The following is a 19893-nucleotide window of genomic DNA, read 5'->3' as shown; positions in this document are numbered from 1 at the left end:
ACAGACAAATCTGCTAAACAATGTAAATTATGTTGCTGTAAGTTATGAAGTTTGTAACCGTACGAATGTACGATCCCCAAATTTTTAGGTTAGGAAATTTTCGTAATATAGTTCGTAATATTGAAGTCATGTAAATCATGTAATTTTGTTTATTTATATGTAAAAACATAATACACTGACTGACAGAGCAAATGCAACACCAAGAAGGAGTGGTTCGAAAGGGATGAAAGTTGGGGAAAAAAACAGAGACGGCACGGACGAATAATTGATGTTTATTTCAAACCGATATGCAGGTTACACAATGCGCACGGCATCGACTCAGTAGGATGTAGGACCACCGCGAGCGGCGATCCACGCAGAAACACGTCGAGGTACAGAGTCAATAAGAGTGCGGATGGTGTCCTGAGGGATGGTTCTCCATTCTCTGTCAACCATTTGCCACAGTTGGTTGTCCGTACGAGGCTGGGGCAGAGTTTGCAAATGGCGTCCAATGAGATCCCACACGTGTTCGATTGGTGAGTGATCCGGAGAGTACGCTGGCCACGGAAGTATCTGTACACCTCGTAGAGCCTGTTGGGAGATGCGAGCAGTGTGTGGGCGGGCATTATCCTGCTGAAACAGAGCATTGGGCAGCCCCTGAAGGTACGGGAGTGCCACCGGCCGCAGCACATGCTGCACGTAGCGGTGGGCATTTAACGTGCCTTGAATACGCACTAGAGGTGACGTGGAATCATACGCAATAGCGCCCCAAACCATGATGCCGCGTTGTCTAGCGGTAGGGCGCTCCACAGTTACTGCCGGATTTGAGCTTTCTCCACGCCGACGCCACACTCGTCTGCGGTGACTATCACTGACTCATCGGAGAACACGACGTTCCGCCATTCCCTCATCCAAGTCGCTCTAGCCCGGCACCATGCCAGGCGTGCACGTCTATGCTGTGGAGTCAATGGTAGTCTTCTGAGCGGACGCCGGGAGTGCAGGCCTCCTTCAACCAATCGACGGGAAATTGTTCTGGTCGATATTGGAACAGCCAGGGTGTCTTGCACATGCTGAAGAATGGCGGTTGACGTGGCGTGCGGGGCTGCCACCGCTTGGCGGCGGATGCGCCGATCCTCGCGTGCTGACGTCACTCGGGCTGCGCCTGGACCCCTCGCACGTGTCACATGTCCCTGCGCCAACCATCTTCGCCACAGGCGCTGCACCGTGGACACATCCCTATGGGTATCGGCTGCGATTTGACGAAGCGACCAACCTGCCCTTCTCAGCCCGATCACCATACCCCTCGTAAAGTCGTCTGTCTGCTGGAAATGCCTCCGTTGACGGCGGCCTGGCATTCTTAGCTATGCACGTGTCCTGTGGCACACGACAACACGTTCTACAATGACTGTCGGCTGAGAAATCACGGTACGAAGTGGGCCATTCGCCAACGCCGTGTCCCATTTATCGTTCGCTACGTGTGCAGCACAGCGGCGCATTTCACATCATGAGCATACCTCAGTGACGTCAGTCTACCCTGCAATTGGCATAAAGTTCTGACCACTCCTTCTTGGTGTTGCATTTGCTCTGTCAGTCAGTGTATTATAAGAAGAATTTGTAGTAGGGAATTTTGTATATATGTAATTTTAATTTGTGTTAGTGTCTGCACATGGCATGGCAGTGTAGGTTGCTCAAGAATTGTGCAACACGGAAAACAGTGGATATATTGGGAAAAACGCTTGAAGTCAGTTGAATGTGTTGCAACAAAGTGGTTTGGAAACCCGGGGTACGGCAGGTAGTATAGGCTGAAGATTGGAGTGGATCAATGTGGATTTACGTGAGTGGACTTTCTATGTCACATCAGACACTCGATAGCCAATACGAGGGCTTTGTTTTAAGCGAGGTTGGGTTGACTGAGTGACGCGTCAAGAAGTGCCTGTGATAGCGTTGCTACCAACAAACTTTTCGGGACGCTATAACCACGTGTGGCAAGCCTATATAAGTATGTACGCATGTGCGGCAAGTCATTCTAATTCTGATTCTGATGTTGATTCTGTGTGTTTCTCATTCGGACCGGTGTGCGGGAGCTACATACTTTGCGCAGGTTCCTATGCGATGTTCTATTGACCGTGAGTATCTTTTATGGGGTGAGCATGGTATAATCACAGATGCTAACTACTTTGCGGCTTTGCGGTGTACGTTCTGTAAAAGACGCTACTAAGTGTTTGATATTCAAACTCTGTATAATAATTAGGCCTATACTACAATTCTTCTATAAGATAATGTACAGTGGATGTGGTGGTGCATACTGAATCTACATTATAATTGTATGCCCTCGCGGAACATTTTGTAGAGCTTGAACAGCTCTACATTTCTTGAGAAAGGCATTCATCGTCGGCCGAGCATGCAGTTTCAGTTGGAGAAACATGAGGCGTCACACTAACCTGTGTGGCAATCGGGAAGGACTCAAGACGTCGATGAAGTGTGTAAATAAGGTTAGGGATGCTCTTTGTAAAGAAGGTTGCATCCGTACGTAGAGAAAGTCGTCGTACTTTTCTTTACCAGACTAGGATTTTCTTCTGTAACAGTAGAGAGTGCAGTGGGACTCTTACCTGGAGATGTTAAGAAATGTATATAGTAAAAATAATTTTGTTGGTGGTTTTTAGTGGTTAGTATATTTGCCCTTTTGTAAACGGCAAACACGAGTTGGTCTCGTCAAGTGATTTATTTTGTTGTTGGTGGTTTTAGTGGTTTGTTTAATTGCCCTTTTATAAATGGCAAACACGAGATGGTCTCGTCAACTGATGATTTTTGTTGGTGGTAGTTGTTTGTAATTTGCCTTTGTAAACGGCAAACACGAGTAGGTCTCGTCCAGTAATGATTTTTTTTTTTGTTGGTGGTTTTTAGTTGTCTGTATATTTGTCCTTTGTAAACGGCGAACAGGAGGTGGTTTCATCAAGTGATGTTTATTGTGGTATTTATCATATATATTTTTACTTATTTTGGGAGTAAAGTCATGGAATGAAACTTGCAGTAAATCTTTTAACAGTAGAGAAGGATGAACCTGGCATGCTACCCAAATTTAATTTCAGGGATTAAACAGCAACAGGTAAGGATGTAAAGTAAGTCTGGAGCTTCGTCAGGCTGATGACCGTCGCCTTGGGAGAGGGAGTTGCTCGTTGCTCTACAGAGTTAATTATTCCTGCAATTGTTTTGCAGGTGGTGCCCATTCTTGTTATTTATACTTATTTTAGTCATGATTTATCCATTTGATAATTTCAATAGCTTGCAGATGTTACAAGTTGGAAGCATCACACCTCATCACATAATCTGTCACAGAGGGAGGTACAGCTCACCATCAAACTACATCCCACACAAACTGCAGTAAAAGAGATCCTGTTGGGGTTTAGTTGTCTGTTGCCTTGGTCAAAGTGTTGTAGTCTAGAGGACAATTGCACATCCACACAGGAGCCAGGCTAATCAATGCACTAAAAGTCTAGCCCAATGATTAGGTCTCCAGAAAATTGTGAATCCCATACCAATCAGCAGTATAAATAATTCTCTTAGTCAAAATCGAGTGTTCAGTTACACTTGCATATCCGCTGAAGGTAACATTGCCAGTACGTCTAACTGCTTTTCCACACATCACAGGGAGTATGCCCAGCAGTTTCATTCAGCATGAACACTGGAACTTGCCCAATAGCTTGACGCTCACTGACCCCAATTTCTTCCAGCCATGGGATATTTAACTGTAAAGAGGTGTGCAGCATTCCTTCTCATTACCGAAGCCTGGTTGCAGAACTCTATTACCAGATTATCCTATCCTTCAAGACACTGAACTGGGATAAACTGCTGCAGGACATCATCGTAAGGAAGAAAAATGCCTTACTGTAATCACTTCTTCAGAAGACAGGTTACACACACAGCTACCGCAGTTTTAGGACACACAAAAGCTTACATTCCCAACCATGATACCTAGACCAAGAGATAGCCTTAGAAATATATTTTACAGAGAATACAACTAGGGATGAAGCAGGTAGATTTATAGTTTGCTTACACCTCAGGCAGAAAACTGATGTTCTGGGAAACTCCTTCAATCATTCCATGTTCAGACTAACTCAACCAGAGCAAATTTTTAGTAAGCAGCCCTCACTTGAACATGACTATAACTGTTTCAAGTTATTCAGAGTACTGAAGTAGAGAAAACCTACTGCACTGATGATAACTTCCCCTCTGCAGGACATAGGGTAGCACTTTAACCCCCATACCCTGCAAATTTGAATCCCATACATTTTTTATATCGCACTGACACAGTTAGGTCTTATGGCAACGATGGGACAGGAAAGGTCTAGGAGTGGGAAGTAAGCGTCCGTGGCCTTAATTAAGATACAGCCCCTGGTGTGAAAATGGGAAACCACGAAAAACCATCTTCAGGGTAGCCGACAGTGGGGTTCGAACCCACTATCTCCCGAATACTGGATAATGACCGCACTTAAGCGACTGTAGCTATCGAGCTCGGTAATCCCATACAATTAGTGTGGGCAGACGTCAAAGGAAGCGTGCAAGAAGACATATTGTTGGAAAAGCTGTTTTGTGATTATTCAGTGAAAAAAATGGATAATATGTTTGTGACTATATGATGTGAGCATATACTGGCAATTTGTACATTCCTATAGAGAAGGTTGATACTGCTAATTTTAAAGTCTTGTCCCAAATTCATATTGTAGGGGTTACTTACATTACACCTTTGAGTCACAGTGGTGACTTTCCATGCGTTTTGTTAGGCTGAAGCTCCTCCTTTTAGAGATGATGGGGAGCAGGTCGCTTGGAGTGTAAATTACCAAGGTCGTTTTCTTTTTGCTAGCATTATAGCTACTTAATTTTGTGTTGGATGTATGCACTGTAAATCTAATTATTCAGCAACACAAAACAACTGGCTGAATTTCACACAAGAAAATGGGAAACTGTGGTAGGAAAGAGAAAACTAATGTTCATTATAGACTTCTAGTAGGTGGAAAGAAAGCCCACAAATTTACAAAGAAACGCCTACCAAGAGCAGAACTGCACAAGAAATGTTTCCTGCGGGCAAATAGTCACAAACTTACAAAGAAACACCTACCAAGAGCAGAACTGCACAAGAAATGCTTCTTGCAGGCAAGTAGTCATCAGGACTGGATAAAAGAACACTGGAAGAAACTTCTTTTCTTTAATGAAAGTCACAATGAAGTACAGGGGCAGAGGGTTCAATATATGCACTAAGGAAGAAAGAGCCAACAAATTATTATTATTATTATTATTATTATTATTTTTGCTAGTGGCTTTGCGTCGCACCGACACAGAAGATAGGTCTTATGGCGACGATGGGATAGGAAAGGCCTAGGAGTTGAAAGGAAGCGGCCGTGGCCTTAATTAAGGTACAGCCCCAGCATTTGCCTGATGTGAAAATGGGAAACCACAGAAAACCATCTTCAGGGCTGCTGACAGTGGGATTCGAACCCACTATCTCCCAGATGCAAGCTCACAGCCGCGCGCCCCTAACAGCACAGCCAACTCGTCCGGTTCCAAGAAATTCAGCACATCTACAGTGGATTGTAAAACACCCAGTGAAGAAGATGCTTTGGAGGTGTTTCACAGTGTCAGTTGATGGCTTGATGAAAAGTGATCACTACATTAAAATACTGGAAAGGAGAGTCCTTCATGGGCTGCAGAAAAGTTTGCACATGGCGATAGGAGTTTTAAGCATGTGGCTCCATTCCACACTTCAAAGAAAGTGAAGAAATTCTTCAGTGATAACAGTAATGTGCTATAGTGGCCAGAGAATTCCTCTGACCTTAATCTCATTTAAAATGTACCTCTGACCTTAATCTCATTTAAAATGTACTAAAATTCAAAAGGAGACTAAAAAAACTTGATTCTTCTGCAAAGACACCAAGGAGAATAGGAGATGAATTATCCACCTTTCAATACAAAATTAAGTGGAATAGGTAAAAATTACACCATTTCATATGTACAGGACTGGTTTTGACCCTTGTGTAGGGTCATTTTCAGCCATGTAATTTAAAATTGGCAAGTTAACTAAAGTATTAAAAAACATTTAAAACCTAGATAAAACACATACAAAACATACACACACATAAAAATACTACATACACAGAGCTTAAAAACACATCAAATGATGATATGTGAGCCGATAAAAGCTTTGTCAAATTTTGTTAATATTAATTTATTTGAATTAGTTCCACATGAATGGTCATCATGGAAAGCTCACTCCTTATCACATTTGGTCACTCTATGTATGTCCAGCTTGTTATGGAGGTTCCAGTGTTCCGTTCTACCATCTTCTTGAATTGATAAAGTGACTGTGGATGCTTTGGGTTATAAACAATGTATCTGATATATGGCTGTAACAAGTATCCAGTGGCTCCTATTTAAAATGAAATGTGATGTAATTAAGTTGGATAGGTCCAAGAGTATCCTTCTGACCGTGACAAATAGGATCAGATTGCTAAGGACACTGCAAAATGAAAGAAAAGGAAAAGTGTACGCAATGACCATACTTACCAATAGTAATAGGAACAACATTAATTTCAAAATGTTCCTTCACAGAGATTCCTCCAACAGGTGCCTTTTCTCGACAAAATATTCGAACAGCTCTCTGAAAAGCATATTTGTAAATTATCAATGAATATAGACCAAAATACAATAAATATTATACACATCTTCAATACAGCAGGCATTCCTTGAACATACACAAATAATATGCAAGAGCGAGAAAATATCATCCACAGAAATGTTTCTAAAGGTAAACATGTGTTAGAACTAAATATCCAGGAAAACACTGAAATATTCCTTAGCTCAGAAAAAGGAACCCGAGACGTTTTGAATGAAACCACCTCAGAAAACATTCTGTTCAAAACCTTGACATGACATAGGAACCACATACCGCTCACCGGCACACAGCACTACAGGGAACATTCCGCTTAGTACCGGTGGAACAGCTGAACAACATGTCCAACCAGTACCTCCACAACAATGTATGTTATAACGAGCAAAAAAAAAAAAAAAAAAAAAAAAAAAAAAAAAAAAAAAAAAAAAAAAAAAATTGCGGCAAAGACAAATGTTCTTTAAAACATTTCTATCATTCCATCTCTCTTTTCTTCTTTCTTTGCAGTACAGATCGACTTGACCACCAATATTAAACTAATTAATAATACAGTTCGTGTGGATACTGTCATTCATGTTTTAGATTATTTTAAATGTAATTTTGAGAATTTCACTGATGATGGAATATACAGCAATTCCAAACACCGGTTTTGATAAATGAAATTAGTGTATACTGACTGTATCTTATAAACCATATGTGTATAACGTATCATCAGCACTGTTTTAGAAAATGGCTTTGTCATTTTATGATGACTACAATTCATCCAAGGGAAATATAAGAAAGCAGTATAACATTTTCTTGGGCAATTTGTAGCAGAACAAGTACACAATCAAATGCACTCCAAAGAGAGGTACATAATTTTCACATATTAGATCATATGCATGTGAGAAACATAAATACAAAACAATAAATGAAATAAAATCAGGTCATGTACTGTACTATGCAAATAAGCCCCGTATATGTTTTTCAAAACTGGGCGGCAAAAAGTGGGCTGCACGTATTATTTGCATCAACTATGGTACAGTTCTGAATACAGAAATTTGGAAGCTAGAATTTTTCCCCCAACTCTGTTGGCAACTCTGTTCCTGCCATTAGCAAAAAGCACGTCGTGTTGTACCGTACCCAGGGGTAAATACCCTCTAGGACGATGCCTCCATTCCTGCATGAACATCCGACTAACTCAGGGTTGGGCAGAGAGTGGGTTGGTTGTCGGTTTTGTCAGGATAAAAAGTCGAAGTTCTACTCTAAAATATCAATCAATGACAGGAAATGGAGGTATAACACGAATGCGAAACAATCATAGGGGGTAAGATGGATTTATTGATAAATATCCCCGATCATATTACGAGAAAACAATTAAATCAAGGTTAGAAGGACCCTGGCAAGCCGAACTTGTCCTCGGACACTCCCGGCACTAAAAGCCATATGCCATTTCAATGATATAATTTCAGTTTTCGTAGGAAAATTAGCAATATGTAAACACATTCCAGCTAATTATGTAGAAGAGATTGTGAATTTCCACAGATTTGATATCATTTTGCACCAGAGAAATTTGTATTTACTCAAGTAAATTGGCAACTTAGACCAGATAACAGTATATTTAGCAAATTGCTGGACTATACTAATGAACATTGCGAGGCGATGAGTTGCTTACTAATTTTGTAACTTACTGTACTGTAGTATATACGGTTTTCAGTATAAATATTTAACAAATCTACACAAATACTTTTTCTTTCAAAATTTTGCTTCCTAAAAATAGAATAAAGGGATTATTCACATTAAATTTTTCCTTTCTTTCTTTCTTTCTTTCTTTCTTAACTTATCCCAGTTATTTCTGGGATCGCTGGAGCCACCCAGGCTCATTTTGGTTTCAACTGGGGGTTCAAGCCGGATGCCCTTCCTGATGTAACATGATTTTTGAGATGATAAACTCAACCCAGGATCAATCAGGATTTGAACCTCAGCCTTCCAGGTGGAAGCCTGCAGTTAAACAACAGATATATATTCCCCCCCCCCCCCAATAATTTGCGTATATACGGTTATAGCAATAATGTAAGAAAGCTAGCAGGAGCAGAAGTCTAGGAAACAGATGGAGAGCAGCAAATCACCATGTACGACTGCATGGATGGAGTGTACATAAAATAAACACATGGGTTTTTTCGGCTGCAACATTTGTCACTGGAGGATAGAATAATAATGAATGATGTCACTGTCAGCAAGTAAACACGGTGTGAAATGAAGGGAGTGGGGGGAGAGACAGACAACAGAATGAAAAAAAAGGAGTAATTACCTTATGTTAAGGCCAGATACCTGGACCTGAGCACCAAATGAAGTCCAACTTAAGAATTTCTAAGGGCGAGAGGGTAGGCAGTTGGGGGTAAATGTTTGAGGATGTGAAACATTAATGAAACGTGGCTTGATTGTACAAGGTGTGAATGGCAACAGGAAGATCCATGTTAGGGGTCTTGTGGGTACTGTGGTGGCAGCATATTCATTTAGCAAGTGTGTTCCTAATTAAGCCAATGTAGAAAGCTGTGCAAAGACTGCAATGAAGCTGGTAGATGACGTTGGATGAAGTACAGTCATGACGACCTTGTATGGAGTAAGACATATTGGTGATGCATCTGGTAAAAGTGGTCATTGGTATATGTAAAGGGTAGGTCTTACAGTGGCAATATAAACTGGGGAAAAAGCCCGAAGGGTGTGAAACTTGGTATGGTTCATAGTGAGTGAGAATGTTTTTAAGGTTAGGTGGGCACCTGAATGTGACTGTGGGACTTTTTGGAAGATGCTGCATGAAGAGTGAGGATGAGAGAAGACCGAATGCTTGGTTTAAAATATGATTGATTTTGTGTAGACCAGGATGATATGTGGTTACAAAGGGTATGTAAGAAAAAAAAAAACCGCTTGCAACAACTTGTGCAAAAAGTTTGGACTTTTCTCTACAGATGTCTCTACCAAAAAAGAACTGATGTTATGCCCTCTACTGTGAAGAGGACCTATTAAAATCTTAAAGTAATGTGTTATTTTAACCCTTTCGCACTCAGCGTGCCGATAGCGCGAGAAGTTATGGCGAAAAAGCTCACGGCACCGATACATCGCCTCTGTCCTATTTAGGGATTTTCGTCACTTGCGTGGCTGTTAAATCGTAACAGTTGATCGTGACGGTACCTTAAAGTGTTGAATTTGTGTTTACTCTACAGATATATCCACCAGCCCTACAAAATATTTTTAATTTCGACAAATGAAATCTGTTGACCATGAATGTTTATGTAGTGGTTATTTGAAGTTGTTATTGCGTGGATCTGTTTTGGTTGGCTTATGAATACAACAATTTGATCTTGATATGAGTTTAGTTTAGAGTATATTTCGTTTCTTTGGTATATCGTGTGTTCGCTGTACTTCGCAAACTATAATTTTACTCCATTTCATAACTCCGTTGTTGCACGTGCTTGCGTCATCTTTTTATCGTAATGGCTAGGCCATATTCAAGGCTGAATGAGGTCGATATCCTTGAATTTTCAGATGATTTAGACAGTAATAATGACCTTCTTGTGCCGAAAGTGATTCGCATTATGTGGAAAATGACACAGTCACAGCTGCTCACCGCGCATCGGACCACGAGGACCTGACATCGATGACCGTTACATGTACAGTGAATAACTATGTACCCTGCTTCATGAATGAATTGCAGCACACACATCATATTGATATCAAATTATTCAGAATTAAATGTTCTTTCTTTAACGTCTAAAATTACAGAAGGAATGAAAATGTAAAAAAAAATTAAATTTATTTTCCAAATTTAATAATTTTTTTGGCTTTACCAATAACAATACATCCTAGGTATATTCGTTTCTGAAATGCTCATATTTTCCTGTATTAGTGTGATTTATTTTATTTTAATGTGTGTTAAACTCTTTACGTGTTGATTTTTTGTAATCTGGTTTGCAAAATGACAGAAATTAGTCTGAGTGTCTTCGAGCAAACTCCTACATATAGGCTGAGTGCCAAAGGGTTAAGGTTTACTACACTGAGTTGATTATCTTTTGTTTTTGGTATGGTAGAGTTGACAACACTTTGATCTCTTCCCACCAACTTAAGATGTTGGCCAATAGAAAATTTTGTGTATTTAATTTTCAACCAATCATCGTTTTCTTGCACATATTTAATTATCTAATAAAAATTGAGGGTGTATCGGGCCTTAGCCCAGAACTCTCTAGAATCTTACTCTCAGGTATAAAAGCTGGCGACTTTTTGAGCTACCTTGTCTTATTGATTGTCCAGTCTACCGAGTGTGTGCTAATAGTGGAGGCGGGGGCATCTCACCCTTCATCGAGCAGTCCAGCGCAGTAAGGTAATGGCAGCTATTTAATAACTAGGTGATAGTCTCTGAAAGCTAGCTTAGTCTCTGAAAGCTAGCTCGAGGGGAAGGTTTCCTGTCTTTAAGAATGTAAACTTAAATTTCCAATCTTCAATAATGTAAACTTCATCTTCAAATGTAAATCTGAAAGCTAGCCTAGAAAATAAGCCAAAATTCGGGAATACAGTAGAGAGTGTGACACCCTCTAGAGTTCCCTATCAACTTGTATTTGAGGCGACTATGTTTTTGTAACCGTTTTATGTCTGTAGTTTTGTAACTTAAATTTTCTCCATCTAGTCACCTCAGTAGTATAGGATTAGCCTCTGTAACTTCGGGCCAGAAGCCCAAATAGGGTTTTAATCTTTTGTGCAAATTTCAAGGAGTGCAAATGTCTGCCTCCGCATCAATTTGATTGTGAGCCAGTAACTTTAACCTGTGTTTCGTTTTCCACAAAGGCCCGGTAGAATGGGTATTCAATACCCCTGTAAAATTCAATCATATATGTTAAGTGGTTAGACTGTTGAGTGTTGAAGACAGTGAAAACTGTGTGAATGGTAAAATATAGGTTATGCCTCGAGAGGCCTGGAAAATGTAAATTTTTGTGAGCAAAGATGCTCTGTTTTTTTTTTTTTTTTTTTTTTTTTTTTTTGCTAGGGGCTTTACGTCGCACCGACACAGATAGGTCTTATGGCGACGATGCTCTGCTTGTTGAAGGTTGCCTTGATAAGGCAGTAAAGGTATGAGGTTCGGAGTGCAGTCTCCTTGATCAATTCATAGAGCATCGACGCTCTTTCCATTCTGTAGAGGTATTAGTATACTCTGTAAACGAAACTGGGAGACCTACCTCCTCGACTATTGAGTGGATGGAGCCATAGTGCTTAAGTAACGTTTGTAAGATCGGTAGTGTTAAGCTCGTATTGTTAATTGGCAATTTGTTGATATTTCTGATTTTGTACCTGAAATCTTGTTGCGTTGCTGAGCGATCGTTTTGTTAATATTTTGCATTTGAAAAAAAAAGAGAGAAAAGAAATATAACTTTAATTATAAAGCTTTTAATTAAACTTTTGATTGTAGTGGATAGATCCATTCATGCCTGCAACTTCTTTCACCTCTGTGATAAAAAAAAAAAAAAAAACTGTGACAATAACAATAATGATAATACTGTTACCGATTTTACATCCCAGTAACTAATTTTAAGGATTTTGGAGATGCCAAGGTATCAGAAGTTTGTCCCACAGGAGTTCTTTTATGTTGATTTTAATTAGAAGGGAAGGAGTCCAAATTTTCAATACAATCAATATATATATCTCAACAGCTGAGTATATCCCTCACATACAGACGAAACATGTACTGTAAATGTAAATGATTTTATAAATAGGCCTATATTCTTTTCTGAATATTAATTGTATTGAAAAGGTTGACTCCTTCTCATCTAATTAATATCAATATTATTGTCAATACGGACCAAAAATGAAATTTATTTCTTGTTCTTTTATGTCCGATAAATCTACCAACATGAGGCTGGCATATTTGAGCACCTTCAAATACACCCGGACTGAACTAGGATGAACCTCCAACTTGGAATCAGTACGCTAGCGCTACTTAGCCTGGCATTATTATTATTATGATTATTATTATTATTATTATATTACTCTTGTAATTACATGAAAACACAAAATAAGAATGTACATGAATAGCAGCTCCATTTAATGGGAATGGATGTTGGGATCAACATTTTGCAGAGTGAATTTTGAAACGTGATTAACATTCTTTACTTACTTAACCTGTCACTTGTGACAAATATTTTAAAATCATATCTAAAACTAAAACATCATGAAAACAAGCAGGCCTATTATTAATAATTTTACATAAATTTTACCTTGCGATCCACTGGCATGTTGCTCTGAATTTCTGTTGGTGATAGTACTTCAGTGTACACCTGGTTTGGCAGCAAATTTGTCATTCGTACATAACCAAGTTCCAATAAATGCTCTCCTGAATCATCACTTTTAGAATTCTTGGTATATCTGAAATATAATTTGACATGAGTACACAACATTGTTTATGGGTCACCTTATTAACAAGAAATCTAATCATATAACTTCCAGTTATGAGGAGTAACTAATTGGAAAGCTAAACTATGGAATGGAAAGTTTAGAGAATTTGAATGGAAATGTAATATGGTTCAACTTCCTTTGTAGAGTGAATGTTATGTTTTCATTATTCTGTTATGGGGGATAAGATAAGGATCTTAAATCTGCAGGCTTGCCTTTTGGATATGACAGGTTCAAGCCCCACTGCTGGCAGCCCTGATAATGGTTTTTCATGGTTTCTCATTTTCACACTAGGCAAATGCCGGGATTGTATCTAGTTAAGGCCATAGGTACTGCCTTCCCAGGCCTAGCTTTCCCTCATCCCAGCATCACCAAGAGTCCATAAGTGCTAGTGCAACATAAAACAACTACAGAAAGGGGAGGAACCCACTGTATTCAACGCAAGTGTTCAGCACTACAGTATCTCGTAAGACTAACAGTAAATAAAGGAACATTAAATGCACTGGAATGTTAATTACATTTTAAAAATATGATATGAAACCATTTTTACTTTTCACATATTTGAGCACATAGGTAACTGTAATGGGCATACAACCCAGTTACGTGCCTCCTTAGCATAACTGTAAGCATTATTAGCTGTTGTCCTTGGAGGTCTGGACTTGATCCTGGTACTACTAGCAATTTCAAAATGCCAGGAGGGCTGGTATTTGGTTAAAAATGTATACTCATTCAAAGAAAAAAAAAAAAATAGAGGATGATATTGTATGTTCTTTGCATTTAATATTTTTATCAGATTTAAAATTTTAATTAGTACCAAAATATAATTCACCTCCCATGTAAACCTTGTGGATACCCACAACAAACATTATATCTATAGGCTCAATTGTTTCTCAGAAAAGTGTAGCTGCGAGGAACTTACAAAACTCTACAAGCTCATTCTTTTTTCGAGCAACTGTACAGGCAGCTCACCTCAATTAGGGGTGTGCCTAAAAAGAGCTGCACCACTCTGAGGATAAGAGGATACAAGTTTACTTAATTTTGCCCAGTTATGCAGAGGGAGACCTAAAATGTATATATTTTGGGCAAGCAGATTATTATTATTAGCTTCCTTCCAACTCCTAGGCCTTTCCTATCCCATAGTCGCCATAAGACCTATCTGTGTCGGTGCGACGTAAAGATGCTAGCAAAAAAAAAAAAAAAAAAAAAAAAAAAAATGCTATTACCGCTTAATACGATCACATTTTTCCTAGACCTGAAAATATTACTGTATTTGTCATCCCTTGTGAAAGAAATGTGATTTCTAACTCGGGTAAGAGCCGTCGCCACAGTTGCATGATTACAGGAAAAGTCCTTCCTGAACTTCAAAGGATAAGCTGCACTTTCGGGGAGCAAGTCGTTACCTTTGGGAATGTTCGGTTTTGCTTGCCGGTTAACAGCAAGATTGCTGAATAGCAGAGTGAGCCTGTTTGTGTTTTTATTTTGCATTCCATTCAGAGGGAGAAATGTATTCTGTATTGAGTGGTACAGTGAAGTGTGGTTAATATTTGTTGCGAGATACGGTAGCCTTTATCTGGATTAGGAAAGTAATCGTGTGAAATTGGCTAGCGCGGTGCATATTTGTCTTGTGATAGCCCAGTTATGGATATGGAAAATATTGGGAAATTCCTTAATAATGAAGACAAAATTAAAATCTGTCGGAAAGTGGACTGGCATAAGCGCGCAGAGGTCGCGAATGTTGAAACTTGCACCTTCGAGTTTTGACTCGATCTCTCAAGTTGATCGAAGTTTTCTTTGATTCAAAATGGCGGCCAAAATTTCCTTGCAGTTGCACATAGCCGAATGTAACCTCCAATTCATTGTCTAAGCGTGACCAGAAAATATTGTTAAATAACCCACCACTCCGAAATAAAAGGTTTCTACTAACATTTGTTTTAGAAAGAGTGTGATTTGCAGTAATACTTCGATATTTTTGTTGGCCCCTCTGCACATGTATTCATATTTGTTGTCTGTTGTTTTTCATACCTTTCAGTGTACTTGTTATTTTATAATCCCCATCAGGAAAGGTTTTTCATATTTGTTCTCTCGTGCTTATCATACCTTTTAATATTTTCCTCTTATCTTTAGAAATGGTAGATAGGCCCTACAGTTTTCACTGTACCCGCAGATAAACGACATAAAATGCCTTCATGTCGGATAAAAATCATATCTAGTGTTTCCATATAGCTGATGGATAATTTTTATTCGTATATTCATTAGTACGTTTTCTCGCTTAGCACGTTCTTTTTCCTTGTCCCCTGCAGAAACGTCTTAATGAGGTTTCACTGTATTAAGTGAATGAATGAAGACATAATATTGAAATAAATTATGGAGTTACAAAAGGAAGGGGAGACTCAAGATTTCAATGGACTGACCTGGTAAGGAACAGCTTAAAGCAATGTGATCCAGACCAAAACATAATCACGGATGGGGAGTAGTTAGACAAGAGTAAAATGGAGAACTGTATCTGGATAAGAGGATCTGATCATCAGTTTTATCACCTGACACATCATCTTTCCTCACATACTAAGCCTAATAATGCACCCATTGCAGTTGCTGTTAAAAACAGCTATTGATAATGTGTTCACTTTTCTTATCTACTTGCAGTAACATATTCACACTGATAAGTAGAATAAGCACGCCACTGATGATAATTGTTGTTGTTCAAAGGGATCTAACATCTAGGTCATCAGTCCCTAATGATAAAAGATGAAACAAAATGGAATGTTACAAACTAAAATTGAAAATTTACCCACTGACTAGGATTAAAAAGATACTGATAATGATAACAAGAATGATTATGAATTTAAAAGTAGCCAGTGAATCTAATTCACAATGCCTTATTTTCCCTAAGATCATTAAAACATAAATTAAAATGTAATAAAATATGGCACTGACTTCAAAGTTATATCATATATATTATCCAGCTTAAAAGCAAAACTCGGTTGACATCCTGGGAGGAGGGGTGGAGGAAAGGTCTACCTAACAGGAAATGTGGTGCAGTGAGATAAAGTGAACACATACATTGTCAAAGAATAAAAGTGCAGTACAGAACAAAAGCAAAGTTAAAAAATAACTAAAATAAAAACTTCACTTTTAAAAACAATAAAACAGGCCACTAGCCCTCATAAAATGGATGACAAGGTTTACTGACTGCTGATCATCTCGCAGAATGAGTGAAATTGTGTTCAGGAGTTTTAGACTATGGTGCAGATTGGCCAGGACCACGCACTCCAGATGGCCACCGTAAGTCCACATGGGGCGGGGAGTTTCTCCCTTCAGTAAACAGGAATGCATTGCTACTGTATGATGTTACAAGTGAACTATGTAATGCGAGTGGAATGTATTTTTTTGAAGACTTTCTTTGTAAAATACGATATGATGTTCTAAACCTGTACTGTTATAATGTTGTAACATAGGCATTTGTAAATAGTAGAATTCTGTCTATAGTTTCTGGAAAGATCCAGAAAGGTAAATAACTTTTGTACAGGGTGTGTTACTTTGTTGGTATGTGTTCTAGAAAGTGTGTTCTGTCTATTCTGGAAAAATACGACTTTCGCGATCATGCGTATTCTAGAAGGTTAGTCAAAGTTCGCGATCGAAAGTAAGGTTGTGATTGGTGAGTCTAGGTGGCGATAGGGAACTCGTGCACGCTGATTGGCTGCCTCCAAGGCCGGAATTTTCTATATATAGTGAGCGAGGAAGTGTTCGAATTAATTCTGTATCCTGAAATCTGTCAGTCTTGGTCTATCTATCTGCGAGCAGCCTATCTGGTTGACGTCCCCCGGTTTCCGGGATGGCACTCTCCTCGGGTAAGCACTCTTGAATTCCGTTCCTGCTAAAATTTCCGTAATGTTCCGATATGCTTTTCATACAGGAGTCTGCCCTAACCTCGCCTAGATTCACCAAATTAGTTACTTAAAACGCCTTAGTTTTTCAGCTGGACTTACCTGTTCGTTTCCGAGGCATTCCCATTCCTTGTTTCACTAAAATATGCGTATTGTAGTTTAACATTATTTCCCTTGGGGGTTGCCTCTGGTAGTTCTGTATCACTTTAGGTACGCTAAGTTTTGGATAACCTTTTTCACATCACTATATATTGCATTGTACAACTACATTGGTAACTAGATGTATAGTTGTTTTGAAATTTGAATTTACACTGCTACAAAAAAAAGCTATGGATAACACTGAACTTGTAGCTCGTAACTTAGAATGTATTTGTAAGATTATTTTGTAAATAATATTTTTCAAATCTAAGGATCACAGGGATTTATTTCGGAATCCGCTATCTAAGCCATGTCCATGCCTTTGGTAGGTTCCCAGCCCTTCCATCTTCCCGTTTTGTCGTTCACTAGTTGGCCCTACTGATAGTTACGTACTTGTTTTGTTGGAGATCCGCGTAATGCTAGCTACTGTTTTTCCGAGTGTGTAGTGTTTTCTTATATTGTGTATTGTACTCTTACCTTCCCCTTTTAACTGTGTTTGTGCCTTGTTTGGTGTTACCCCTGTAGTCTGAGGTGGCATATACCAAGGCCGATCCCAAGACAACACAATACCACTGCTTCTCTCTGGAAGACCATGTTGTTGGGCCACTGAAGCTCAAAAGGTAGAGCATCAGATGCGAATTCCTATAGTTGTGTGTCCAGTTTCCATGTCTCCAGATGGCCCCTTTTTGTTCTGTATTAAACATCTCTTTGGTATCTCAATATGACCTAATAAGATGAAACTATTTAAAATACAGTGTGGTAGTAAAAGCTAAATATTCAATTCAAATGGCTAAAAACAGGCAGCTAGCACATACTTTTCAATTGTGCTGGCTCTGTCTAATTGTTGCGACAAAGAGTAGCTGCCAATCAGACAGCTAGCTTGATTGTTACCAGTCTGCCTTTCTGCTTTCCTCTATAGCATTTGGCTGAGGTGGTTATACAATACCATACATTTCGGCCTCGCTAAGAAACTGGAAACCCAGGGGACTTTTTTGGATGACCATGCAGGAGGTTGTCTAAACATGTCAAAGAAATCCAGACAGTGACAGTGAACATACTGGCTAGGACTTTACAGAATATGGCACACCAGATTTGATCTTGTCTGGATGCAAATGGTGGCCATTTCCAGCACATTACAATAATGGCACATTCCTTACAAAATAAGATGAATCCTATTCAAATTTTGTTGCAATATCTTCATTGGTATTTGAATTACTGAGGGAATAGTAAGTTCTGTAGTGAGTGCAATACTTTGTATAATAATAATCACTGTTTAAATACGTTTATAAATTTCATTATACCGTATAATCCCGAACACCACCAGCACTTTCCCCCCCAAAATATTGGTTCTAAATCTTAGGCGCGGGTCGTACTCAAGCCACTCATTCTCGTAAATATTTACTACGTTCACATGGAGTATTGAAATAGATTTGAATATGGTTACTGTACTCAATATACCACATGTAAATCAGCATTTAGGTCTTATTGTGTTTTAGCTGCATTCTAGAAAACAAGATCGATTTTTTCTCAATATGGTTACAGTGGCATGTAAACACGAAATGTAAGGTAATGGATCGCAGAAAGAGGTGAAAGAAGGTGTGGGCTTGAATGGGTCTAACTACGATATCAAAATTAATTTTAAACTTTAAATAGAGGTTATATTTCTTTTCAAAACAAACTTAACTACTTTTCACTTAGTGAAATAACAATGACAAATTTGGGGATTAAAATAGAGAACCCTAGAATAGTGAATTTAACAATTTTAGGCTTCAAGCCCTTAGTTTACACATTAACAATTTCAAAAGTGTTATTATTTAGACAAATACAGAAATCTCCAAAATTCAAGAGCACTTTGCTCCAAAAGTTACAATCTCTACCCTTCCAGAGGCACCCCCTCACTATTACAGAAAACTTTAAAAAGAGCTTACATGCTCTCCAACATTAACCAAATTTTAACAGCCCGCTTAATGCAACATTACACAAAACTTTATTATCTCTGGCCTCTCTAGGCACAATTTACATTTTAAATTTTATTTTACACAGGGGTATCTATTACCCAACCTACTGGGCCTTTGTGGAAAAAGAACAGGTTAAATTAATGGCCCAAACACAAACTGAATGGAGGCGTACACTTGTGCTCCTAGATAATGAAGTATAAAATCCTAATGAGGCTTTTGGCCCTATGATACAGGGGCTAATCCCGAACTACTGAGGTGACTCGACTGAAGGTTAATTTAATGGATTACCGGAAAGAAAAACAGTTACAAAGTCGTAGTCACCTCAAAACAAGTAGGAGGGGAACTCGAGAGGGTAACGCACTCTCTGTCCCTGATTTACAGTTTTAAGAGTTTATGAAATTTTACATTAGCCGAAAGAAGGTTTATGTTTTAGAAAACAGGAGGTTACATAATTACAAATTTGAACTTTCCCCTCATGAAACTCTGTGGAGGTAGCTACAGACAAATAAGAAAGGTGGCCATTACCTTGGCGGATGATCTGCCTGGCGAAGAATGACTTAACACACACTCTCTCAGAAATTCAGTGATCCAAAGACAAGGTAGCCAGAAAAGCCGCAGCTTATATACGCGAGGGGACTGTTCTAGAGGGTTCTGGACTAATCCGGACACACCCCCTCAATTTTATTGGCAGAATCAAAAGTTACACCCAAAAACCAACAAGAAGCCTGTGATAGGCTGAAACATAATTGATTGGTCAAATTCAAAACCTGGTGGAATGAGAGAGAAGTGTTGCAAACCTAGACATATATATTTAAAAAAAATGAACATTAATTTAGTTGGAAAACATAAGAACACA

General features: G+C 38.9%; 1 protein-coding gene across 1 annotated transcript in view; it reads right to left on the bottom strand.

The window, feature by feature from the left end:
* Window positions 1-19893, bottom strand: part of hob (hobbit) — a 460559-nt gene that overhangs the window by 44037 nt on the left and 396629 nt on the right. Inside the window, exons 34-35 of the mRNA XM_067142110.2 lie at window positions 12883-13030; window positions 6538-6631 (exon numbers count right to left, since the gene is read on the bottom strand). Coding sequence (XP_066998211.2) covers window positions 6538-6631; window positions 12883-13030 — 242 coding nt within the window. The remainder of the gene's footprint in view (window positions 1-6537; window positions 6632-12882; window positions 13031-19893) is intronic.

This window comes from Anabrus simplex, chromosome 2 (genome assembly GCF_040414725.1).
Source record: "Anabrus simplex isolate iqAnaSimp1 chromosome 2, ASM4041472v1, whole genome shotgun sequence".
NCBI lineage: Eukaryota > Metazoa > Arthropoda > Insecta > Orthoptera > Tettigoniidae > Anabrus > Anabrus simplex.
Note: the sequence above shows the minus strand (reverse complement) of the source record. Positions and strands in the feature narration are given on the sequence as shown.